The 27,033-nt window shown below is 35.6% G+C and overlaps 1 protein-coding gene across 2 annotated transcripts in view; it reads left to right on the forward strand.

The window, feature by feature from the left end:
- The window catches only part of RTKN2 (rhotekin 2), an 81,447-nt gene that overhangs the window by 12,757 nt on the left and 41,657 nt on the right, over positions 1–27,033 (forward strand). For both annotated transcript variants that reach the window (XM_033208362.1, XM_033208363.1), the window contains exons 3-6: positions 17,083–17,141; positions 21,692–21,745; positions 23,124–23,241; positions 26,562–26,759. In XM_033208362.1, the coding sequence (XP_033064253.1) occupies positions 17,083–17,141; positions 21,692–21,745; positions 23,124–23,241; positions 26,562–26,759 (429 nt within the window). The remainder of the gene's footprint in view (positions 1–17,082; positions 17,142–21,691; positions 21,746–23,123; positions 23,242–26,561; positions 26,760–27,033) is intronic.

The following is a 27,033-nucleotide window of genomic DNA, read 5'->3' on the forward strand; positions in this document are numbered from 1 at the left end:
TTGTCACCTTCTTTTATGTTCTTAGGTTCTTACTGTCATTTATTGGTCCAAGTGTCGGGTTACCATGTTCCAGATTATCATTTATTCTCAACTATGTTTGCTTTTTAATCAACTTTTTATATGAAATTTGCATACATAAGAATTATGAGAATAGTACAATCAACATCATGTATATTCTCCTCCTAGGTTGTCCAGTTAATAGTTTTCTATATATATTCACCTTCATCTACTCTACCATTTTTTCTATACACACACACACACACACACACACACACACAAATACACATACAAGTGTGTGTATACATTCACACATTTTTCTTTGTTGTTGTTGAACCATTTAAAAATAAGTTGCAGACAACATGGCACACACACCACAATAATTTGGCATGGATCTTTTAAAAATAACGTTCTTCTACATAATCAAAATATTATATATAAAATATTAGTGATTCCATAATAATAATCTAATATCCAGTCCATATGCAATTTTACCAAGTTGTCAGAAGAAAACGGTTTATCTTTTTTTCCCCCAAACCAGAATTCAGTCAAGATCTGTGCAGTACACTTGGTTATATCTCTTCAGTTTCTTTTAATTACTCTGCCTATTTCTAAAAACCTCTTGTCATTTATACTTTGAAGAGTCTCGGCCAGGAATGGTGGCTCACGCCTGTAATCCCAACACTTTGGGAGGCTGAGGTAGGAGGATGGCTGTAGCCCAGGAGTTCAAGACCAGCCTAGGCAGCATAAGACCTTATTTCTGCAAAAAAATACAGAAAAATTAGCCAGGAGTGGTGATGTGTGCCTGTGATCTCAGCTACCCAAGAGGCTGAGGCAGGAGGATCACTTGCATCCAGAAGCTTGAGATTGCAGTGACCGACAATCATGCCACTGCACTCCAGCCTGGGCGTCAGAGCAAGACCCTGTCTCAAAAAAAAAAAAAAAAAAAAAAAAAGAAAGCCTAGTTTTTTTTAGCCTTTAAAATATCCTGCATTCTGCATTTGCCTGGTTGTTTCCTTGAGGTATCGTTGAACCTTTTCTTGTATTCTCTGTTTTTGCCATAGATGGACATTGAGTCTAAAGGCTTTATCAGACTCAAACATTTTTTTCTAGGTGAGGCTGGGGACCATTATATGCTCCCAATTGATGCAATATGATATCTGGTCTTACCACCAGCTAATGCTGAGTTTGAACCCTTGCTTTAGATGGCAGTTGCAAGCTTTCTTCTTCATGATAAAATGGTTTTCCCTTTGCAGTTCGTAAGTAATCTGTGGGGTGTTGGAACTGGGTGATTATTCTGTTATCCAGTGAGCTTTAACTTAATGGCTTTATCATCCATTTATGATTCTTGCCTAAATCAATTATATTTATAATGGGGTTTGTGAAACAGTGATTATCTAATTCTAGTATTCCTTCTACACTTATTGGCTGATATTCTTTTTTATTATTATTATTATACTTGAATTCTAGGGTACATGTGAACAACGTGCAGGTTTGTTACATATGTATACATGTGCCATGTTGGTGTGCTGCACCCATTAACTCATCATTTACATTAGGTATATCTCCTAATGCTTTCCCTCCCCCCTCCCCCCACCCCACAACAGGCCCTGGTGTGTGATGTTCCCCTTCCTGTGTCCGAGTGTTCTCATTGTTCAATTCCCACCTATGAGTGAGAACATGTGGTGTTTGGTTTTCTGTTCTTGCGATAGTTTGCTGAGAATGATGGTTTCCAGCTACATCCATGTCCCTACTAAGGACAAAAACTAAGGTGTATATGTGCCACATTTTCTTAATCCAGTCTGTCATTGATGGACATTTGGATTGGTTCCAAGTCTTTGCTATTGTGAATAGTGCTGCAATAAACATACGTGTGCATATGTCTTTAGAGCAGCATGATTTATAATCCTTTGGGTATATACCCAGTAATTGGATGACTGCGTCAAATGGTATTTCTAGTTCTAGATCCTTGAGGGATCGCCACACTGTTTTCCACAATGGTTGAACTAGTTTACAGTCCCACCAACAGTGTGAAAGTGTTTCTATTTCTCCACATCCTCTCCAGCACCTGTTGTTTCCTGACTTTAATGATCGCCATTCTAACTGGTGTGAGATGGTATCTCGTTGTGGTTTTGATTTGCATTTCTCTCATGGCTAGTGATGATGAGCATTTTTTCATGTGTCTGTTGGCTGCATAAATGTCTTCTTTTGAGAAGTGTCTGTTCATATCCTTTGCCCACTTTTTGATGGGGTGGTTTTTTTCTTGTAAATTTGTTTGAGCTCTTTGTAGGTTCTGGATATTAGTCCTTTGTCAGATGAGTAGATTGCAAAAATTTTCTCCCATTTTGTAGGTTGCTTGTTCACTCTGATGGTAGTTTCTTTTGCTGTGCAGAAGCTCTTTAATTTAATTAGATCCCATTTGTCAATTTTGGCTTTTGTTCCCATTGCTTTTGGTGCTTTAGATATGAAGTCCTTGCCCATGCCTATGTCCTGAATGGTGTTGCCTAGGTTTTCTTCTAGGGTTTTTATGGTTTTAGGTCTAACATTTAAGGCTCTAATCCATCTTGAATTAATCTGTGTATAAGGTGTAAGGAAGGGATCCAGTTTCAGCTTTCTACATATGGCTAGCCAGTTTTCCCAGCACCATTTATTAAATAGGGAATCCTTTCCACCTTTCCTTGTTTTTGTCAGGTTTGTCAAAGATCAGATGGTTGTAGATGTGTGGTATTATTTCTGAGGGGTCTGTTCTGTTCTATTGGTGTATATCTCTGTTTTGGTACTAGTACCATGCTGTTTTGGTTACTGTAGCCTTGTAGTACAGTTTGAAGTCAGGTAGCGTGATGCCTCCAGCTTTGTTCTTTTGACTTAGGACTGTCTTGGCAATGCGGGCTCTTTTTTGGTTCCATATGAACTTTAAAGTAGTGTTTTCCAATTCTGTGAAGAAAGTCATTGGTAGCTTAATGGGGATGGCATTGAATCTATAAATAACCTTGGGCAGTATGGCCATTTTCACGATATTGATTCTTCCTATCCATGAGCTTGGAATGTTCTTCCATTTGTTTGTGTCCTCTTTTATTTCATTGAGCAGTGGGTGGTTTGTAGTTCTCCTTGAAGAGGTCCTTCATATCCCTTGTAAGTTGAATTCCTAGGTACTTTATTCTCTTTGAAGCAGTTGTGAATGGGAGTTCACTCATGATTTGGCTCTCTGTAAGAATGCTAGTGACTTTTGCGCATTGATTTTGTATCCTGAGACTTTGCTGAAGTTTCGTATCAGCTTAAGGAGATTTTGGGCCGAGACGATGGGGTTTTTTAAATATACAATCATGTTATCTGCAAACAGGGACAATTTGACTTCCTCTTTTCCTAATTGAATACCCTTTATTTCTTTCTCCTGCCTGATGGCCCTAGCCAGAACTTCCAACACTATGTTGAATAGGAGTGGTGAGAGAGGGCATCCCTGTCTTGTGCCAGTTTTCAAAGGGAATGCTTCCAGTTTTTGCCCATTCAGTATGATATTGGCTGTGGGTTTGTCACAAATAGCTCTTATTATTTTGAGATATGTTCCATCAATACCGAATTTATTGAGAGCTTTTATCATGAAGGGCTGTTGAATTTTGTCAAAGGCCTTTTCTGCATCTATTGAGATAATCAGTGATTTTTGTCTTTGGTTCTGTTTATATGCTGGATTACGTTTATTGATCTGCATATGTTGAACCAGGCTTGCATCCCGGGGTGAAACCCACTTGATCGTGGTGCATAAACTTTTTGATGTGCTGCTGGATTCTGTTTGCCAGTATTTTATTGAGGATTTTTGCATTGATGTTCATCAGGGATATTGGTCTAAAATTCTTTCTTTGTTGTGTCTCTGCCAGGCTTTGGTATCAGGATGATGTTGGTCTCATAAAATGAGTTAGGGAGGATTCCCTCTTTTTCTATTGATTGGAATAGTTTCAGAAGGAATGGTACCAGCTGCTCCTTGTACCTCTGGTAGAATTTGGCTGTGAATCCGTCTGGTCCTGGACTTTTTTTGGTTGGTAGGCTATTAATTATTACCTCAATTTCAGAGTCTGTTATTGGTCTATTCAGGGATTCAGCTTCTTCGTGGTTTAGTCTTGGGAGGGTGTATGTGTCCAGGAATTTATCCATTTCTTCTAGGTTTTCTAGTTTATTTGCATAGAGGTGTGTATAGTATTCTCTGATGGTAGTTTGTATTTTTGTGGGGTCAGTGGTGATATCCCCTTTATCATTTTTTATTGCATCTGTTTGATTCTTCTCTCTTTTCTTCTTCATTAGTCTTGCTAGCGGTCTATCAATTTTGTTGATCTTTTCAAAAAAAACCAGCTCCTGGATTCATTGATTTTTTTTGAAGGGTTTTTTGTGTCTTTATCTCCTTCACTTCTGCTCTGATCTTAGTTATTTCTTGACCTCTGCTAGCTTTTGAATGTGTTTGCTCTTGCTTCTCTAGTTTTTTTAATTGTGATGTTAGGGTGTCAGTTTTAGATCTTTCCTGCTTTCTCTTGTGGGCATTTAGTGCTATAAATTTCCCTCTACATACTGCTTTAAATGTGTCCCAGAGATTCTGGTATGTTGTATCTTTGTTCTCATTGGTTTCAAAGAACATCTTTATTTCTGCCTTCATTTTGTTATATACCCAGTAGTCATTCAGGAACAGGTTGTTCAGTTTCCATGTAGTTGAGCGGTTTTGAGTGAGTTTCTTAATCCTGAGTTCTGGTTTGATTGCCCTGTGGTCTGAGAGACAGTTTGTTATAATTTCTGTTCTTTTACATTTGCTGAGGAGTGCTTTACTTCCAACTATATGGTCAGTTTTGGAATAAGTGCGATGTGGTGCTGAGAAGAATGTATATTCTGTTGATTTGGGGTGGAGAGTTCTATAGATGTCTATTAGGTCCGCTTGGTGCAGAGTTGAGTTCAATTCCTGGATATTCTTGTTAACTTTCTGTCTCGTTGATCTGTCTAATGTTGACAGTGGAGTGTTAAAGTCTCCCATTATTATTGTGTGGGAGTCTAAGTCTCTTTGTAAGTCTCTAAGGACTTGCTTTATGAATCTAGGTGCTCCTGTATTGGGTGCATATATATTTAGGATAGTTAGCTCTTCCTGTTGAATTGATTCCTTTACCATTATGTAATGGCCTTCTTTGTCTCTTTTGATCTTTGTTGGTTTAAAGTCTGTTTTATCAGAGACTAGGTTTGCAACCCCTGCCTTTTTTTGTTTTCCATTTGCTTGGTAGATCTTCCTCCATCCCTATATTTTGAACCTATGTGTGTCTCTGCACATGAGATGGGTCTCCTGAATACAGCAGACTGATGGGTCTTGACTCTTTGTCCAGTTTGCCAGCCTGTGTCTTTTAATTGGAGCATTTAGCCCATTTACATTTAAGGTTAATATTGTTATGTGTGAACTTGATCCTGTCATTGTGATGTTATTTTGCTCGCTAGTTGATGCAGTTTCTTCCTAGCATTGATGGTCTTTACATTTTGGCATGTTTTTGCAGTGGCTGGTACCAGTTACTCCTTTCCATGTTTAGTGCTTCCTTCAGGATCTCTTGTAGGGCAGGCCTGGTGGTGACAAAATCTCTCAGCATTTGCTTGTCTGTAAAGGATTTTATTTCTCTTTCACTTATGAAACTTAGTTTGGCTGGATATGAAATTCTGGGTTGAAAATTCTTTAAGAATGTTGAATATTGGCCCCCACTCTCTTCTGGCTTGTAGAGTTTCTGCTGAGAGATCTGCTGTTAGTCTGATGGACTTCCCTTTGTGTGTAACGCGACCTTTCTCTCTGGCTGCCCTTAACATTTTTTCCTTCATTTCACCTTTGGTGAATCTGACAATTATGTGTCTTGGAGTTGCTCTTCTCAAGGAATATCTTTGTGGTGTTCTCTGTATTTCCTGAATTTGAATGTTGGCCTGCCTTGCTAGGTTGGGAAAGTTCTCCCGGATAATATCCTGCAGAGTGTTTTCCAACTTGGTTCCATTCTCCCTGTCACTTTCAGATGTCACCAATCAGACGTAGATTTGGTCTTTTCACATAGTCTCATATTTCTTGGAGACTTTGTTCATTTCTTTTCACTCTTTTTTCTCTAAACTTCTCTTCTCGCTTCATTTCATTCATTTGATCTTCAATCACTGATACCCTTTCTTCCAGTTGGTCGAGTCGATTACTGAAGCTTGTGCATTTGTCACGTAGTTCTCGTGTCATGGTTTTCATCTTTATCAGTTCGTTTATGGACTTCTCTGCATTATTCTAGTTAGCCATTCATCAAATCTTTTTTCAAGGTTTTTAGTTTCTTTGTGCTGGGTTCGTAATTCCTCCTTTAGCTCGGAGAAGTTTGATTGTCTGAAGTCGTCTTCTCTCAACTCATCAAAGTCATTCTCTGTCCAGCTGTGTTCTGTTGCTGGCAAGGAGCTGCATTCCTTTGGAGTAGGAGAGGCACTCTGATTTTTAGAATTTCCAGCTTTTCTGTACTGCTTTTTCCCCATCTTTGTGGTTTTATCTACCTTTAGTCTTTGATGATGGTGATGTACAGATGGGGTTTTGGTGTGGATGTCCTTCCTGTTTGTTATTTTTCCTTCTAACAGGACCCTCAGCTGCGGGTCTGATGGAGTTTGCTCGACCCTGTTTGCCTAGGTAGCAGCAGCGGAGGCTGCAGAAGAGTGAATATTACTGAACAGCAAATGTTGCTGTCTGATTGTTCCTCTGGAAGCTTTGTCTCAGAGGTGTACCTGGCCGTGTGAGGTGTGAGGTGTCAGTCTGCCCCTAGTGGGGGATGTCTCCTAGTTAGGCTACTCGGGAGTCAGGGACCCAATTGAGCAGACAAGCTGTCTGTTCTCAGATCTCAAACTCCGTGCTGGGAAAACCACTACTGTCTTCAAAGCTGTCAGACAGTGACATTAAATCTGTCTTTTGTTTGGCTATGCCCTGTCCCCAGAGGTGGAGTCTACAGAGGCAGGCAGGTCTCCTTGAGCTTTGGTGGGCTCTACCCAGTTAGAGCTTCCTGGCCAATTTGTTTACCTACTTAAGCCTCAGCAATGGCGGGCCTCCCTCCCTCAGCCTCACTGCTACCTTGCAGTTAGATCTCAGACTGCTGTGCTAGCAATGAGGGAGGCTCCGTGGGTGTGGGACCCTCCAAGCCAGGCACGGGATATAATCTCCTGGTGTGCCATTTGCTAAGACCCTTGGAAAAGCGCAGTATTAGGGTGTCAGTGACACGATTTTTCCAGTGTTGTGTGTCACGGTTTCCCTTGGCTGGGATAGGGAATTCCCTTCCCCCTTATGCTTCCCAGGTGAGGCGATGCCTCTCCCTGCTTCGGCTCTTGCTTGTTGGGCTGCACCCACTGTCCTGCCCTCACTGTCTGACACACCCCAGTGAGATGAACCCAGTATCTCAGTTGGAAATGCAGAAATCACCTGTCTTCTGTGTTGCTCACGCTGGGAGCTGGAGGCTGGAGCTGTTCCTATTCGGCCATCTTGGCACGGATCCTGGCTGATATTCTTCTATAAAGGACATTCGTCTCTTTAGTCTCTCCATTCCTGGATTTTTATTCAATGTTTTATTATCGTTTATAGTCACTAAGAATCTCTTGCTTCCTGACACAAAAAGACGATCCATTCTTGCTTTATATTTTCCCTGTCCCATGCCTAGAGTCAGCCATTTTTCTGACACCTTGCTCCCTTTAATGGTGTATCATATTTTGAATGCAAACCCTGGGAACTGGGTATGCTCATGCTTACTGGGGTATCACTGCTTCTAGGCCTTTTCAGTGGATCTAGTGATGAAATAGATGAAAAAATCATGAGTTTATATCAATGTTTATAGGTTTGTGATTACAGTACCAATGTTATTACTGACCGTAAACCTACCCAGGCAAGTTCAAGATTTCCTTACAATTCTTTTTTTAACATACAGAAATTATGAAAATTTTCCAACATACAGAAAAGATGAAAGAATTATACAGTGAATACCCATATACCTACCACTAAGGTTCTACAACTAATATTTGTTTTATCCCTCTGTCCAATCCATTTTACTTTATTTTATTTTTTAATTTTTTTAGAGCTAGGGTCTCACTGTGTCTCCCAGGCCAGAGTGCAGTGACACAATGATAGCTTGCTCTAGCCTCAAACTTCTGGGTTCAAGTGATCTTCCTGCCTCAGCCTCTCAAGTAACTAGAACTAGAGGTTCATGCCACCCTACCCAGCTAATTTATTTTTTGTCTCTCAGCTTGCTTATTTATTTATTTTGTAGAGACAGGGTCTTGCTATGTTGCCCAGGCTTATCTTGAACTCCTGGCCTCAAGCAGTCCTCCCACCTCAACCTCCCAAAACACTGGGATTACAGGCATGAGCCACCATGTTCAGCCTATTTTATTTCCTTATGACACAATTTAAAATAAGTTCTTTGCAGTTCTTTGTGTGTGTGTATGTATATGTACACATGTATGTACATCCCTGTAGATATAGGGTAGAGAGTATTCAAAAATTACTTGATTATATCACTTTGTTCTCACAATGCTATAAAGGACTACCTGAGATTGGGTAATTTAAGAAGAAAAGAGGTTTAATTGACTCACAGTTCTGCAGGCTATGCAGGAAGCATGGCTTGGAGGCCTCAGGAAACTTACAATCATGGCAAAAGGTTGAAGGGGAAGCAAGCACTTCCTTCACATGGCGACAGGAGAGTGAGTGAACTAATGGGGAAATGCTACACACTTTTAAACAACCAGATCTCATGAGAACGCACTATCAGAAGAATAGCAAGGGGGAAATCCGCCCCTATGATCCAATCACCTCCCACCAGGTCTCTTCCCCAACACTGGGGATTACAGCTTAACGTGAGATTTGGGTGGGACACAGAGCCAAACCATATCAATGAACTTTTTCTTACGGTCTTCTTATTAAATCATAAACAGACTTATTTGTTTCTGTTTGCTTTTTTTCTCTTTGAATTAATTACATTTTTTGGATAGATAGTGTTTCCGTGTGCTCCTTTCCAGTTTCCAATTAGTAGCTCTTGCCATGGTTCCCAGAACCCCAAGAACCAGCCACTATTCTGACTTGTTTTTCCACTGTAGGTTAATTTTGCCTGTTCTGGAACTTAGTATAAATAGAACTATACAGTGGAGGTTTCTTTCTTTCAACATAATGCTTTTGAGATTCATCATGTGTCAATTATTTTTTTTTCCGCTGTATCACTTTTTCCAGTGTTGACTCTTTTCAAATTTCTGTATAGTTTTGGTTGCTTGCCAGTCACTTCAGGTAGATGTTTTTTAAATTTTTTATTGTTTTCTGTGGGAGGATTTCTCCAGCGTGAGCTACTCTGCCATTACCAAAAGAAGAATTTTAATTGATTAAAATTGCTTTTTAATCAAATAAATTTTTATTTTTTCTACTTTATGGAACATCTTGAGATTTTCTTTATGACTTAATATGGTCTATTTTCTTTTTTTTTTTTGAGACGGAGTCTCGCTCTGTCGCCCAGGCTGAAGTGCAGTGGCCGGATCTCAGCTCACTGCAAGCTCCGCCTCCCGGGTTGACGCCATTCTCCTGCCTCAGCCTCCCGAGTAGCTGGGACTAAAGGCGCCGCCACCTTGCCCGGCTAGTGTTTTTTGTAGTTTTTAGTAGAGATGGGGTTTCACCGTGTTCGCCAGGATGGTCTCGATCTCCTGACCTCGTGATCCGCCCGTCTCGGCCTCCCAAAGTGCTGGGATTACAGGCTTGAGCCACCGCGCCCGGCAATATGGTCTGTTTTCATGAGTGTTGCATTGGCTTTTGAAGTTATATTTCTTTTTATAAGAGTGTAATGTTAGTCAAAGGTGTTTGAAAGATCTGTGTTAATTACTATGTTAGCTTTTTGATAACCTTCCTTATTTTTTGACCAGTTGAACTGTCTTGTACTGAAACAGATAGGTTAAGATTTTTTATTGTTAAGGCTTAATTGTCTTCATCCTTGTATCTTCTGCACATTATGCTTTAGGAAGATGCTTTGTAACATTTGGTACATTCGGTACTTGTGATATATTCATCGTTAGTTGCAGCCTTTTGCATTATAAAGTGTCCTTCTGTTGTCTCAGGTAATGTTTTTGAACCTGAATTTTACCTTGCCTGGTAACAAAATCACATCCCCTGTTTTCTTATTTGTATTTGTTTCATATATCTTTGTCCATCTCTTTATTTTTAGCCTTTCTGACTCACCTTTGAAGACTTGTTTCTTGTATTCATCCTAGAGTTGGGTTTTATATTATGAGCCAATCTGGAAATCCTTTTAATGGAAAATTAAGACATTTTATATTTGCTGATATAACTGATATATCTGATTTCAGCTACTGTAATATTCTTTTATATTATGTTAACTTTGTATATTATAATTACAGTCTTTTACTATGTGGTCTGTTTTCTTTGTTTTAAATTTTGGAAGCATTTTATAAGTTATAGTAGTTACTATAATTTTATATAAAAAACTTTATATATACTGATAACTATATAATGCCCTTAGTTCTTATACGTTTTTTATATATATTGCCCTTAGTTCCATGAGCCAACTAAACCTCTTCTTAAGTTACCCAGCCTTAGGTATTTCTTTGTAGCAATGCAAGAATGGCCTAACACAGGCTTTTGCTATTTTGATTTTTTGTTTTAAGTAATATCTTTTTTTTCCAGTTAGTATCTGTGTCAAGATCAATGAGCTTATTGTATTTCCCCGTACTCCACTTTTTTTCAAGTTTTGTTTTTTCTTCTTTGGTGGAATGGATAATATTTACATAGTAATCTTATAGTCGTATCTTCACCTTTGTTTTAGTCTTTGATATGCACTTAAGTAGGTATAATTTTCACTTCTTGTTCTTCCGTTGTACTTTCCAAAATCATCTCTTTTGGAAGAAGCTCATCAGCTAGAAGATTCTTCCACATGAGTACAGTTTTCTTCACTTTCTTGTATGTTTAAAGTGTTTTTCTTTAGTGTTTCTACTTTTAGGGTGAGTTTGCCAGTTATAAATTCCTTAGCCAACACATTCTTTCCTTGAGTTTTGTGAAGACTTTGCTCCATTGTTGTCTTGCTATTGAGAAATCTAATCTTTCATTTTCTTTCCTTTGTAAATGAGTTTGACTTTTTGCCTGGAGACTGAAAGTACTTTATCTTAAAGTCTGATTATTTTACTGGAATGTGTGTAAGGCTGACCATTTGGCACATTTTGGGACTCTTGATATGTGGATTGTTCTTTTTTATTTTCAGAACATCTTTCTGAATTATACAAAAATATTCTTTCTATCTCATTATTTTGTTTTTCCTATTTAAGAATTCTGATTACATATAAGTTGAATCTTCTTTGCCTGTCTTCTATGTCTATCACTTTCTGATCTTTTTTAATACCGTATTTCATTTTTGTTCTTTTGGTTCTTTTCATTCCCATTTACTATGTCCCTTTGTGTACTTTTGCTTCTATATATTTATCCTTGGACACCTTACATTTTAATGTTCATTTCAAAAATGATTTTATTTTTCCAGTGTCTCTGCTTGTTCTTTCCTCTCATTCTCTCCTCTCTTTGCATATCTGCCTGTTGTTTTTTCCTTCCTAGTCTCAAATTTTGGATTTTAGGTTCCTGGTTTCTTTCATATTTGCAATAATTTGTATAAATGCACTTAATTCATTTTGGAGTATTGTGTTAACGGTTTTTGTTACTTTTCATATTTGTTGGAGGTGGAGTTGGTAGAGTAGTTTAATCAAATGAAGAGTTTTGATTATCTACTTTTATTTATAGTAGGTTTCTATGGGTAATTGGAGTCTATTTTTGTCCGTAAGGAAATATGTAGGATTTTTCTGAGCCAAGTGATTAGGAGTCAGGAGTCAGGACCCCTTATCCTTAAGGGGTATGTTCCATCATCCTTCCTGGATTCCTGAAACCACAGATAATACTAAGCCCTATGTACATTATGTTTTTTTCCTACACATACACACCTATGATAGTTTAATTTGTAGATTAGGCACAGTACGAGATGAACAACAATAACTAATAAAAATAAAATAGAACAATTATAACAATATACTATAATAAAAGCTATGCAAATGTGTTCTCTCTTTCAGAATATCTGATTTACCCTTTTTGTGATGATGTGAGATGATAAATTGCTTTTGTGATGAGTTTAAATGAGATGAATGTCATAGGCATTGTGGTATAGCATTAGGCTACTATGGACCTTGAGCACAAGCACTGTGATACCTTGGGAGTTAGTCTGATAATCTAGACGGCAGCTAAGTGACTAATGAGCAGGTGATGTATACAGCATGGATACACTGCACAAAGGCATGATTCACATCCTATAGGGCAGCGTGAGGTTTCATTACACTACTCAGAATGGTGTGCAGTTTAAAATTTATGAATTGTTAGGCCAGGCACAGTGGCTTATGACTGTAATCCCAGCCCTTTGGGAGGCCGAGGTTGGTGGATCACTTGAGCCCAGGCATTCGAGACAAGCTTGGGCAACATCGTAAAACCCTGTCTCTACCAAATAACATAAACATTAGCTGGGCATGGTGATGTGTGCCTGTAGTCCCAGCTACTCAGGAGGCTGAGGTGGCAGGATTGCTTGAATCTGGGAGGTGGACGTTGCAGTGAGCTGAGATTACGCCACTGCACTCCAACCTGGGCAACATAGTGAGACCCTGTCTCAAAAATAAATAAAAATAATAAAACTTATGAATTATTTATTTCTGGAATTTTTCATTTAATATTTTCAGACTGCAGTTTACTCTGGATAACTGAAACCATGAAAAGCAAAACCATGGCTAGGGGGAGAATACTGCATTTGGTTTCTTAGTTCAAGAATGTTTTTTATTATTGGAACTGTGAAGAGTAGTTTCCTTAATAAATGATGTATTTTGGGATGCTGGTTGGCTAATATTCTGTTCTTTGATACTAATGTGTTTCTTGGGATTTTAAACTTCATCTACTTTCTTCCTTTTTCTTCGTAGCCAAGGCTCCAAAGGACACCTCTCTCATTCTTGTGTTGCTCACAAGACTTAACTTTTGAACCAAAGTACTTTTGGAGCCCTTTCTTTTACCTCTCCAGGAACCAGTACTGTGGTATCCACTAGGTCTTAGATCCATTCACTCTTCTTCTAGGGGAAATCCTAAGTTGATATTGCTTGTGGTTTGCAATGCCCACCTCACTCTTACATGCAAGGCCTCTACTAGCTGGTTTTGACGGTTTCAGATGTTAGTTTCCGCATTTACTGTAAATTAAAATTCATAGAAGTCTCTGTTTTCTAGTTATACTGTTGGTGTTGACTGTAGGTCATTTTATTTGCTTTCCTTGTTGATCTCAAGGCTTTTGTAGAATGTATGAAATAAATCTGATTTAGATGGCTACTCCTGTTTTACAGGAACTGGTAAGTCATTCTCTGATCACTTTAACTAATGGCTTACTGCCTCTTCTATGTGAGCCCCAACCTAAATACTGAGGCCAAAAATATAAATACTCAGAAAGTCGTCCTTGTATTTGTGTAACATTTTGAAGAATGACATAGGATACATTTAAAATATTAATCCATTTAGTAGCTCTGTGAGATAGTGAATCTTTTCCCCATTTTACAAATAAAGATACTGAGGCTAAAAGGTTAATAGCAACCCACTTATATAATTAGTTAATAATGAGTAAAATCCAATGCTAAGTATCCATGTCTACTGCCTGCTCCATCAATGACCATATCCTTATTTCATTTAACAGTCCCTAAACATTCATTGAGTTCTTTAGAATGCACTGAGCTGAATACCAGGCACTGGTGATAGACCACTGAACAAAATAGACACCCCAACCCCACACACACAAAAAAGCACACACGGAGCTTATATTTCAGCAATATCCTCCATCTGTGCCCTTCCCACCACCCACAACGCCCCGCACCCCGCAACCCCTGCTCAACCCAGTTCATCGCTTCTTGACTTACTTCTGAAATGCTTTATTTGGCTTTGTAAAAACAATACTAATCAGTGTCATTTATAGCACTTAATTATGTGTGTCATTTAACATAATTGTGATTTTTAATTGTGCCAAAATAATTTTGTGAGTTTTGTGTGATTATTATACTACTCTCTCTCATCCTCCAGTTTTTTTGTTCATTGCTCAGGTACTATAACTCAAAAAGGAAAAGTATAGGTTGGAAGTGAAAATTGTGTACTCTTAGTTCTATAATAAAACGTATTTAAAGACATTACTGATTTTATTTTTAAGATATTTATGAAGCTACAAATTTTATACCATAGTTTTAGGATGGGTTAAAATTTCATGCTAAATGTTTCTGAATATCTTAATCTTTACTTATTTGCATCAGAGGTAAAGGATTTTATAACCTGCTTTCAAATAATAGATTCCCATTTAGAATTATTTTAGTGCTTCATTAAGAAAATGTAAAATGCTTTCATCATTGGCCTATTTCTCATTATAACTTGTTAATTTTGGCAAAGAAATGCTGTTTTAAATTCCCACTTGGAACAGTATAAGATAGGATAATCTGTATTTACTCAGTCAGTTTTAATACAGATTTTTGAGCAGCAATGTGGCAGATTGGCACCCTCTTTTGGTCATTTTATTTACCTACAGGCAGAAATATAAGTAATACAAATTAAGTTTGTCTTTTATATGTTTATCTCTATCTTTTAAGTTAGCATTTACAAATCTCAGCCAAAATAATGCTCTAGACTGGGTTCATATGAATAAGGTACACTATTATCTAGCTGTGCTTTGTTTTGGTAATTTTGTGCTTATTTTCTGTTTCCTCAGGCTGGCTCTCTAATTCTAGCATTCAGAATTAGCATTAATATTGCAGATTTTTGAACAAGTATTTATATTAAACTATTAGCTACAGTAGCACATTATTAGACAGATAGTGTTTAACAATTTCATTGTCAATTTGGATTAATTAGAAAAACATCACATTTTAGTACCCTAAATAGCAGTTTTGTTATTTGAATTGAAAGTAATTCAAGCTTCAGAAAATTAAGGCTGAATTACTTCAGTTTTTCTCCTCTTATTTTTTAAAAGACAGACTTAATTCTCTAAGATTATATGGTTAATTGAATTTATATTATAGTTTGACAATATTTGTGTATAATAAGTTTGCTCACCAGTCCTGGAAATGCCTATGCAAATAATTTATAATTGCAGGGGAGAAAGCTATACTCTGCCAGGTAGTTGAATAGTTCGGAAGGGGGAAATTTTTCTTGGTAAATATTCAGCAAGTTTGCTTTTGGTAGTTCTAGTATTTCAGAATTTCATTTGCCTGCCAAAGCCTCAAATTTAATCCAATTTAATAATACCTAATGGATCTCAACTTTAGCATAATCTGTGACCTATTCCATAATACTTAAGTTACTCACTATATTTGAGCTTCCTTGTGCTTTTTCACTAAAATAAGTATTTGAAGAATTTATATTATGCATTGCTCATATAGGCGTTTTTAGAAATATTACTTTCAAATGCCAACCAGTTATGTTTGTATTGTATTTCTTGTACAAGTTTGAAGAACTCGAGATTTGTGTTTAATTTCTAGTGGGCCTTTCAGTATATTATTTCACTAAAATAAATAATAAACTGTTCAATTGAACTGTTGAATTGAACTTAAGTAATAAGCAAGAAAATCTTCTCTGACGTGACAAACTAATATAAAGTGTTGAACTTCACTCTTTAAAATTTATGATTCAATGAAACTTTATTTTGAAATAAACAATGAGTATTTATTTGTATGTTTCACTGAGTGAATTCCCTAGTTTTAATACCAGATATGGCCATAAAGTAATTAGATAGAATTCCAAGAATATATGGCTTTAAATATACTGCATTAGTTTAGTCATACCTAATGTATAATTCTATAAATACTATGTAAATATCTTATAAATTTATGAACTTTACATCAGTAAATTATTTTAGCTCATTTGAAATATACCACCTATATACTTATGAGTTTAATCCAGTAAAGGGGCAAAAAAGTAGGATGATACATTTGTTTTCATATTTGGATGCATTATAATGAATATATTGGCAGTGTTTTTAACAGACCTACTGAAAGCAGTGTGTTGCTGTCATCTCCTTCTGAAAACGTCCCATTTCAAATTCCCATCCAGTCTTTCTCCACAAGCCTTCTTAGAATCCAGCAGTATCCAAATGGCAAATTTCTGTCTTATCACTTATTTGAAGTAACAAATTAAATTAACTGGTAATTAGCTGACCAAATTAAATAGGAATGAAAAATACAAAGAATAGTCTTGGAAATATTGCCCTGTAAATGGAATGCTAATCTCTAAATGCAGTTTATTAGGAAAATAGGATATTGGGGAAACAGTCAAATATTGGATTGTTTCTATCTAATTTTAAAATTTTCATGGTAATAAAATATTCTAACTTCAGATTTGGAAGTGTCTTATATCCCCATAATTTCCTTTGAATCATAATATTTTTCTCTCTAAATTTTATTCTGTCTACAGAGCTACTCTGTTTCTCATCTTAGTTTGTTACTTTATTGTTTTAGCATACACTTAGTTCTTTGGAATCTTGGAGAAATTAAATATGATATTAACTGTAGATATTTATACAGCAGAGGGTACTTTTTTGGATATTTATCAGATTCTATATGGATTAGATACTCCTGGACAGCAAATTGCATGATTGGGAAGTTCATTAACTGTTTCAGGCCACTGTATCTAGTAAGTTAGAAATGTAGTTTATGAAATTGTGATCTAAGGTATTATACTTCTGGGGACATGGACAAATATTGTACATCTTGTTTACAGATACAAGTGGTCACAAAAGTCTTTCATCGTAAAGTAACCAGTATACAGTCATCAAGGAATATAAAGTTTATATGAAAAATCAGGGAGTGGCTCCAAATATTTCTTTTAACTTGCTAACTGTTGACTAAACATCTTAAAGTTTGAGTCAAATAGTTTACATTAACTGGAAGTCATTATTATTCATGGATACGCATTTGCTTTTAATATTTCGACATTTGTGAAACACTGTTAAAACAATTGCTTATTAGAAAAGATCTTTTTTTCCATAAGGTTTTTTGTTTTGACAGTGATGTGAAATTTGAAAGTAAAGAACGAACAGCGTGTAAAGGAAAGATTGCCATATCAGGTATGCTATAAATGAATCTTTTATATTGCTTAATAAATTCCATAACATAACTACATGGTGGATTTTGGTTCATGCCCTGTCTCCATTCTCTTCATTTTGTTTTTCATGCCTCTATCAGAATATTTCTTCTAAAACACTGTTTTCAGCGTTATGTGCTACATTCATATAGAACTTTAGAGTTTAAGAAAACTGTTTTATACATTATATACTCTACAGCTTTCTCCTTAGTGCACCCTTGTAAAATAGGTAGAGTAATTGTTATTTTCTACAGACTCAGAGGGTAAGTGACTGAACTGGGCCAAACCCAAGTCTTTTGACTCTGTTCCTTTCCTGCTCAGAAGCTATAGTAATGTTTTTAATGTTTTGTCTAGGTCAGAAGTTCCATTAGGTTTTGGTACCATGTTTATTTTGGTCATCACTTTATACCCAGAAGCTAGCACAGTGCTTGGCTCATAGTAATTGCTCAGTGACTGTTGGATGAATGCCTGCTCTTCACTGCCTGTAGTGTAAAGACCACACATTTTTCTTCAGTCTTCCATTTTGACCCAATTTTTTTTCTAGTCATATCTTCTGTTACTCCTAAACATAAGCTGTCTGCTTTAGCAGACATTTCTCTCCTTGTCCTGGCAACATAACCCATGCTTCTGACACCCAATTAGCTTGTGAAATAACTACATTCTCTTAAAGATCTGTTTGTTCATCTATATATAATATAATGTCTGTTACCATTCCAGCTAGAAATGATGTTTCCTTTCTCTGAATTCCTCATGCAGTTAGGAGACCCTTCACCACTAGATGGCACTTATGCTGTGCAGTCTCAGTTTCTCCAAAGGGTTCAGGAAGCTAAAGACAATGGCTTGTAGATGCCACAGACTGAAATGAATACATGGCTGACTCGTGTATACAGTAGTCAGATAATGCACTTTTACAACTATTTTCTTGTCAGTACATTTTTGAAACAACAGTATATACCTCCGTGGGTCCTTAAGTAAACTAGGTTATTGGCCAAAAGTCTTGTACTAGAGAGCCTGCTACATTTGAGGCACTATCACCTAAGGAACTGTTTCTAGTAATATTTTTCTGGATAAACAAAATTATCACACAGGACGGTAGACCTACATTTTACAAAGTACATAAATGGCCAAAATCTGAAGAATTGCATTCAGCTAAGCACAATATTCTTCAGAAAATAACTGGAATATGTAAAAATTTGTTGCTTGTCTTATTGTTATTTATAGTTTTTATCTTTATAATACAAAACAAAACATGTTTTATCTTTGTATCCTTTTGCTGTCAAACATGTACTTTTATGTAGTATTGTTTATTATGTGTAATAAATTTTTTGTGAATAAATTACTGTACATCTTTGAGATTTTATAAAAACTAAACATATCCTTCATTTCTTGCTTCTAATATAGTGCCACTCAGTATATAAATGAGATATGTTAAGTTGCTGTTAAACACTCAAATGCCATGATAGTCAACATCTATTGTCATTTCACAAGTTTATTGATTGTACCAATTCATAATATTAGAAATAACTGTACATTTAGAAGGAGTCTATTAAGTAAAAGTATTTAAAATAAAATAAAAAACTATTTCCTGCCCACAATTACTCAAATGTAAAAATTGAACATATTTCTGCATGTGCTTCTTCTTTCCAAAAGATAATTTTAAATTAAATTAAGGAACGGAAACTCTGAGAAAATCAGATACTTACGTAATGTCTTTTCATCTTTGCCTAGACTTAATTATATCTTGTATGTGTTTGTAAAAACAAAAAATGAATTCACCTTTATAAATCCATTTTCTTTTGATACTAGGATGAAAATGTGACCTTTGCTTTGGTAAAGATGAATATTTGCAACGAAGTTTCATAATGTTTTGGTACATTGATAGCCAGAAAATACCTGGGTTTTTTGTTTCCAGCTACACCACTCCCTGGCCAGGTCTTTATGAAACTAAATCACTAATTTACTCTTATTATTTCTGCTGAACACCAAATATTTACCATATATAAATGTAGTACTTACCGTAATTATATTGTGGTAATTAGCTTAGTCACCGACTACTAATTTAATGAATAAACCAAATCAGTTCACCAAGTACCTTAGTTTTCACTTTTGAAAATGATAGACAGACTTCTGGGACTTGGTAGCATCAAGTCAGCTGTCTTATTATGACTCTCTCAGTTTACCATTAAAATGTCATTGAAGACATAAAACAAGACAAAGGTTAGAGTACTGTAAACTGAAACTGAGCCATTTGCAAGAACCTGAAGGAAGTTCTGTTATTGGAAGCTGAATTCAGAAATAGAGTTGATGGGTTACAAATCCATTGCTGTCTGAAGAGCACAAGACTACCTGGGAAATCGGTATCCAACTTCTCATCTTGTGGAGCTGATATCTACCCTCCTCTCTTAGGCATGGGATAGAAGAAGGCTGACCCACAGGTTGTGGGTGTACAGCAAAGGAAGTCAGGATCCATGTCCCTCCCATGATAGTGTAAATAGTTAATGCTCTGTTAATCCTAACAGAGCAAGAACAGCTGTGAATAAGTACAGTTGTGAAATGAAATGAGTCAGCAGCTGTGGTCAAGCAAGAAGAAGTGGACTTTTTGGCAGGATATCAGCCAAGTCATAATTACAAAACAATAAAGCATTCTCATAAAAATCAAAAAAAAATTACAGTGTCCGTTATATCAATATAATTTAACAATTTTAGAAATTCTAGCTAAAATAATAAGGATAAAAGGTGAAAATACTGAAAATAGATAAATTGAATACTGTTTGAAGATAATAGATTGTAGGCCCAGCACGGCAGTTCACGCCTGTAATCCCAGTACTTTGGGAGGCCAAGGCAGGCAGATCACTTGAGGTCAGGAGTTTGAGACCAACCTGGCCTACACGATGAACCCCTTGTCTCGACTGAAAATCCAAAAATTAGCCGAGTGTGGTGGCGCATGCCTGTAATCCCAGCTACTCTGGAGGCTGAGGCAGGAGAATCACTTGAACCCGGGGGCAGGGGTTGGGGGGAGGGTGGAGGTTGCAGTGAGTAGAGACCACACCATTGCACTCGAGCCCAGGTGATACAACAAGACTCTGTCTCAAAAAAGAAAAAAAAGGTAATAGATTATAAACTTACAAAACTTAAGAGAATTTACTTCAACTCTATTTGAATGAATAAAGATTCAGTAAAAGTGGCTGGATTCAAGATAAATATACAAAAAAGTGGTACTTTATCTTAAAATCAACAATAACTACTTAGAAAATATATTACCAAAAAAGATATCCTTTACAATAAAACCTCCAAAAAACAAAAATATTATTCAAGAATAACCTTAGTAGAATGTAAAGGCAAATTGTTATGCTATTCTATATAAAGACAATATTATAAAGTTATCAGTTCCTAAATTAATTTAGATAATGGAATACTAATAAAACACTTGGAGAAGGGGGATTTTGACAAGATTTGTTCTAAAATTTATATAAAGAAATTAGCAAGTAAGAATAAGTTGTTTTCAGAAAAGAAATATATCTAACAGATTAGTAAGTATATTATAAAGGTACAATAGTTACAATAGTATAGTGTTGCCAGGCATGGTGGCTCATGCCTGTAATCCCAGCACTTGGGGAGGCCAAGGAGGGCAGATTGCTTGAGCCCAGAAGTTGGAGAACAGCCTGGCAAACATGGTGAAACTCTTGTCTCGACCAAAAAAAAAAAAAAAAGGTATAAAAAGTAGGCAGCCGGGCGCAGTGGCTCACGCCTGTAATCCCAGCACTTCAGGAGGCCTAGGCGGGCCAATCATGAGGTCAGGAGATCAAGACCATCCTGGCTAACATGGTAAAGCCCCATCTCTAGTAAAAATAGAAAAAAATTAGCCAGGGGTACTGGCACATGGCACATGCCTGTAGTCCCAGCTATTTGGGAGGCTGAGGCTGGAGAATCACCTGAACCTGGGAGGCAGAGGTTGCAGCGAGCTGAGATCGTGCCACTGCACTCCAACCTGGGCAACAGATGGCACACACCTGTAGTCTCAGCTACATGGGAGGCTTAGGTGGGAGATTTGCTTGAGCCCTGGGGTTCAAGGCTGCAGTGAGCCATGGTGGCACCACTGCACTCTAGCCTGAGTAACAGAGCAAGACCCTCTCAAAAAAAAAAAAAAAAGAAAAATAATACGGTGTTGGTATTTAGCTAGACTAATTAATAAATGATTCAGATTCATAAAAGTATAGTCAAGGAACAGGTATTTACTTAGAATGGCATATATGATAAAGATGTCATCATTAATCAGTAAGGAAGAAACAGATATATATGGAGTTAGAACAGTTATTTTTATAAGAAGAATATATTTTTACCTCACACAGTAATTTTACAGATTAAATAAAAGTACAAAGTATAAACAACATCTAGAAAATGTGCTGTTAAACAGTAACACTTTATGTTAGCTTTAATAGTCAGAATTATTATGGAATGCAGAGGTTCAGGTCACTGTAAAGAATAAAACTTACCAAGATTATTACTTGTCATTTCTTTTTCCCTTCTTTGTAGATATTCGAATACCACTAATGTGGAAAGACACTGATCACTTCAGCAATAAAGAACGTATGTATGATTTTAATTTGTAATTGAAATGTTTTCTTTAGCATGTAGTATATCTGATTATTGAGAAAAAAGACTGCTGCTTTGCTGAAGGAAATTGATGTCATTTGAAAGAATAAGCAGCATCTTGAACCATTTTCTGATTTTTAATATAAATATGTTGCAGTTACTTGATACTAATTAATGTAGTGCATATGTAGTGTACTTTTAGTTGTTGATAGGAACCAGTGCAAGGACAGTGAGTACTGGGTTCAGAGTGGGAACGGGGGAAGGGAAATGTTCAGCAAATAAAGGTAAAGCAGAAGAAATTGTTTAACGAATAAAGGTAAAGCCAACATTTCTTGTATTTGACCAGAGTCTGGAAGATTTTTCTGCCTTATTTCATTACTTCAGGTTATTTAACAGGATGAAATAAGGAAAGATTTTTAGCTTGATCTGATTTTTTTTCCTTCAGTATTTTATGGTTTTATATAGTCTTTACAAATCCATGTATTGCTTAGGTCATGGAAATTAACCTCAAATGATTTCTAGCTGTTAGAGGCAAAGCAGGAAAGATATGATAATACTTTATCTTCCTTGTCTATTGTGATAGCTTTGTTCCTTGTACTTTAAAAACTGAATCATATTAAGCATAATTAGTTTTATATGAATTTAAAATCAGGTTAGTGTTTGTTATTCAATTAGGAAATATAATTTACTTTACAAAGGAATACATGTGAGAATTAAGTAAAGCTTTCTGATTACTAAAGAGAATAAGTTTTTCTGAGGAGCTACATTTTCTCAAAATGAGGATTTAGCTCTTTAATCACCTAATACTTTTTAAAACATCACCAAATTAAAAGGCCCAGCAGCTATGTTTTTTGTGTTCTCATGTCTATTTTATTGTTTTTTTTTTTTTCTTGTGGTTTCCTCCCTTGCTGTTAGTTTGGTGGAAAATATTTTGCTGTCGTTAATGTGCCTACTCTTAACCTCTTCTAATAAAAAACATCTTTTTCTTAAATAGACTTGGAAACCAAAATGACAGAGGTAGTAGTGTGTGTGTGTGTGTGTGTGTGTGTGTTTATATAAAGTTTACTATTAATTAAAGCTTAAGGAGTTTAATAGGAATAAAATTTATGAGTTTGGTGGTTTCTTTAGGCTGCTGAGAGGCCTATATATTTAACTTTATTTTTGCTTCCTTGTTTAATTGTTGTGTTCTAGTTGAGTAAGGTATTCCTATATACTGGCAGAACAGTCACTGTAAGACTTAAGGGTTACAATATACAATGTATGAAAAGAGTCTATTAATAATCTTTAAGCTAATATTTTTCATTTTCAAGTAGATTTTAACATAATGATTTATTACATGGATTGTTGCTTAATATGTTTATTTTTCCTCCAGGATCGCAATGCTATGCCATTTTTTGTTTATTCAAAATGGGAGCTAATGTGTTTGATACTGATGTGGTGAATGTAGATAAAACAATCACAGATATATGTTTTGAAAATGTAACCATATTGTAAGTATTTTTTAGTCTTCACAGAAAAATCTAAAATTTTTCTTTTTTAAAAGGAAGTTCTTATTGGGTCTTTGGATTATTTTAATGTTTAAATGTTTAAGTGATCTTTAAATGTTTAATATGATTTTAAAATTACTTTGTTCAGAAGAAGTCCTTTTCTCTGTCTGCAATTTTCTGATGTAAAATAAAAATGGAAATATTGTAATTACTATTAGCAATAAATATTTGACTTATAGTTCAGTTATTAACTAAGCTTTGCATATAACAGAATATCCTGTAATGTTATTTGATATAGAGATAATTTAAGCATAAAACAGGATTTTTATCTCATGTAGGATATTTGGTTGCAGAAATACTAAAGTAGTATAACAACTTTATTTACAAGATAGTCCTGAAGTACATGCTATAGGAAGAGCACTTTGAAATTTTGGGGTGTTCTTTTTCTTATGGTGCACTTCTTTCATGTACTTCAAAACAATAAAAAAAAAATGGGTGATCCTCAGGGCTGTTTTTATGGTCCCTGCTCTTTTACAGGCTCATTTTATTGTGGTCATAATACAGAACAAGAAAGAACTCCTTGGGTAGCCATAGAAATCATTTTTAACTAACATAGTTTTTCCTGCCCTCCTTCAAAGGTTCTGTGTGCCTAAATCAGTGTGGGATTTGTATTTTAGACTTTTCAAGACATGATCTTTAGATCTAAATGTTAATAGCTACTAACCATTAATATAAAAACCCATATGCATGGTTTTTGCCATTTTCAGCTATGAGCTAGACAGGTGAGATTTCAGAGGCCTAGTTTTGCCACTCACACAACATTAAAAAAACCTACAGCAAACCATATTTTGTGGCTTCTGGTCCAGTGTCTCATAGTAATAGTGTAGCCTGGAAAAATAAAATGCATTGTTCTGAGTTATAAGTAGTAATGCAGGCCGCCTTATAAGCTGTATTGAACCAAAGGAATTTATTTAGGGTCCAAAACATATTCCCAAATGCTTATATAATTGAGGCTAAAAAAAAATTACTTTTTTCTTGGTTATCTGAATACATTTGTTTCCATTATCAACTATTGCTAGTGAATTTTTTTTTCCCGCCAAAATTACCCGTTAATGGGCCCTTTTCTTCACATCACTTTGCTATTGTTTGTTTTTATCATGGAGACAAAAATCAGACTTTTTTTTCCAGGGAAAGAACAATAGAAGTTAGGAAGACAACACATGATTTATAATTTTTTGAGAATTCCGTAAATATTTTAAATTGTTCTAAAAATAACTGCTGACAAATGTTATAAATGTTGAAAAATGTGCTTTTTGTTATGATGATTGTTTTTAATAAGTATTCAATATTTAGGAATCTCTGGTTTTTCTCTAAATATTGACTTTTTTAGTCATTACCAGGAATACTGTATGTTTAAAAGTTGCCAAATAATAAACTATAAAAATAGCTGGAAGTTATTCCTGGGATTTATTCAAACTATAGATTGGCCATTTATATCTTTAAAAGTCTGTGCTCCATTTTTTAAATCTCTGAAACTGATGGATCTTCCATCTGCAAGTAACATCTGCTGCTGATGGACCTCTTTTGCAGTCTTAAGTATATTTTATTGTTAGTAACACCACCACAGCCTTGAATGCTAAAGGTAGTTCATTGTGTCTGAAAAAGGGCAAAGCCAATCTTAACTTTTGCTAAAATTGCAGAATTTTGTATATTGATTTAATAAATATATCTAGTACCTTCTACATTCCAGGCACAATACTAGATTAAGAACACAAAGATCACCCAGACAGCAACCATTCTCAAGGAGTTCATGCTTTGAAGTATATTTTTTCCCCTATATAACCAGATAGTAAAATGTTATTTATAGTTATTAGGTGCAAAAGTCAGGGCGGGTCACGGGACACAGTGACGTGTACACTATAAGTGACTCTTTATAAAGAAGAAATGAAAACTAAAGGTTTAGCAGATTTTTTTTGGAAGAACAGTCATTTCAGAAAATTACACTTATAAATACCTTAAAAATGTATTAAAGGAATGACAAGAAGAAATAGTATTGGCAACAAAATGACCAGGGTATTTTATTCTTTCTTTAACATCCCTATGTATATATTGGTTAAATTGAATTAAGATTGCCATAGTTTTGAAGCTGATATCTCTGAAAGTTGCAGTAAGTCTCTCAGGCCATTTAGATGCTAAGTAAACACTGAGAGATTCTGTCTTATTAACGTATTTTAACATAAACTTATTCCAAATTCTTACTTTTTCCCCATAAACCTTGCACTTATTGAGGAAATTCTGCAATCTTCTCTTGGCTCCCCTACAGTCTTTTATTTATTTTAAAAAGAAAGTTTATTGTGTATATTTGAAGTTTATAACACTATGTTACAGGATACATATAAATAGTAAAATGTTACTGTAATCAAACAGATTAACATCTGTCATCTCACATAGTTACTTTTTTGTGACAAGAGCAGCTAAAATCTACATAACAAAAATCTCTAACACAATTTTATTAACATTCGTCCTCATGTTTTTACAGTACATTATATCTCTAAACTTGTTCATCCTCCATATCTGCTATTTTGTGTCCTTTGACCTACATCTCCCCATTTACTCTCCCTCAATCCTTGCCCATGGTAACCACAGTTCTATTCTCTATTTCTATGGTGTTCAGCTTTTTAAAAAAATATTCCACATATAATGGAGATCATACAATGTTTTTATTTCTGTGCTTGGCTTATTTAACTTAATATCCTCCAAGTTCATCCATGTTGTAGCAAATGGCAAGATCTCCTTTTTTAAGGCAGAATGGTTGTTGTGTGTGTGTATACACACATACTTTATTTTCTTTATCTGTTTTACCATTGGTGGACATATCTTGGCGATTGTGAATAATGCTGCATTCTTATAGTTTCTTCAATATCTTGGCTATTGTGAATAATGCTGCAATGAACAGGTGAGTGCAGATGACTTCACAAGGTAATGATTTTATCTCCTTCGAGTATAAACCCAGAAGAAGGACTGCCGGATCATATAGTAGTTCCATTTTTAATTTCTTTAGGAACCTCTATACTGCTTTCCATAATGACTCCACCAGCAGTGTACTAGGGTTCCCTTTTCTCCATACCCTCGTCAACATTTATCTCATGCCTTTTTGATAATAGCCGTCCTTATGGGTGTGAAGTAGTATCTCATAGTGGTTTTAATTTGCATTTTCCTGATGTCAAATGCTGATTTTAAATGTTACATAAACATAAAAGAATGTTGTAATTTTATTTTCTACTGAGTTAAATTTCTAACATTATGAATGCCCTTGTTTTTAGTAATGAAGCAGGGCCAGACTTTCAGATAAAGGTGGAAGTATATAGTTGCTGTACAGAAGAATCTTCTATAACCAACACACCAAAAAAGCTAGCTAAGAAACTCAAGACATCTATAAGTAAAGCTACAGGAAAGAAAATAAGTTTAGTGCTTCAAGAAGAGGATCATGAAACGTGCTTGCTCCTCAGCCCGGCTGTTTTGTAAGTTTTTAATACTGCATTTATGGTGACATAATTATACATTTGTGATATTTTAAAGTATTATATGTGAAGTGTATGTTTACTTTATAAATGGGAAAACATCATGAAACAAAAACAAAACTTAGTTGTTTGACATTTACTCAACTGAGGTATCCTTAATACCCTCCTTAAAAGGTAGGACGTTGGGTGAGAGTGTTTTTAGTGATTTGGAATTCTAATGCAAGTTGAATATCCCTTATCTGAAAGCCTTCACACTAGAAGTGTTTTAGATTTG

This window comes from Trachypithecus francoisi, unplaced genomic scaffold, assembly GCF_009764315.1.
Source record: "Trachypithecus francoisi isolate TF-2019V2 unplaced genomic scaffold, Tfra_2.0 Lachesis_group9, whole genome shotgun sequence".
NCBI lineage: Eukaryota > Metazoa > Chordata > Mammalia > Primates > Cercopithecidae > Trachypithecus > Trachypithecus francoisi.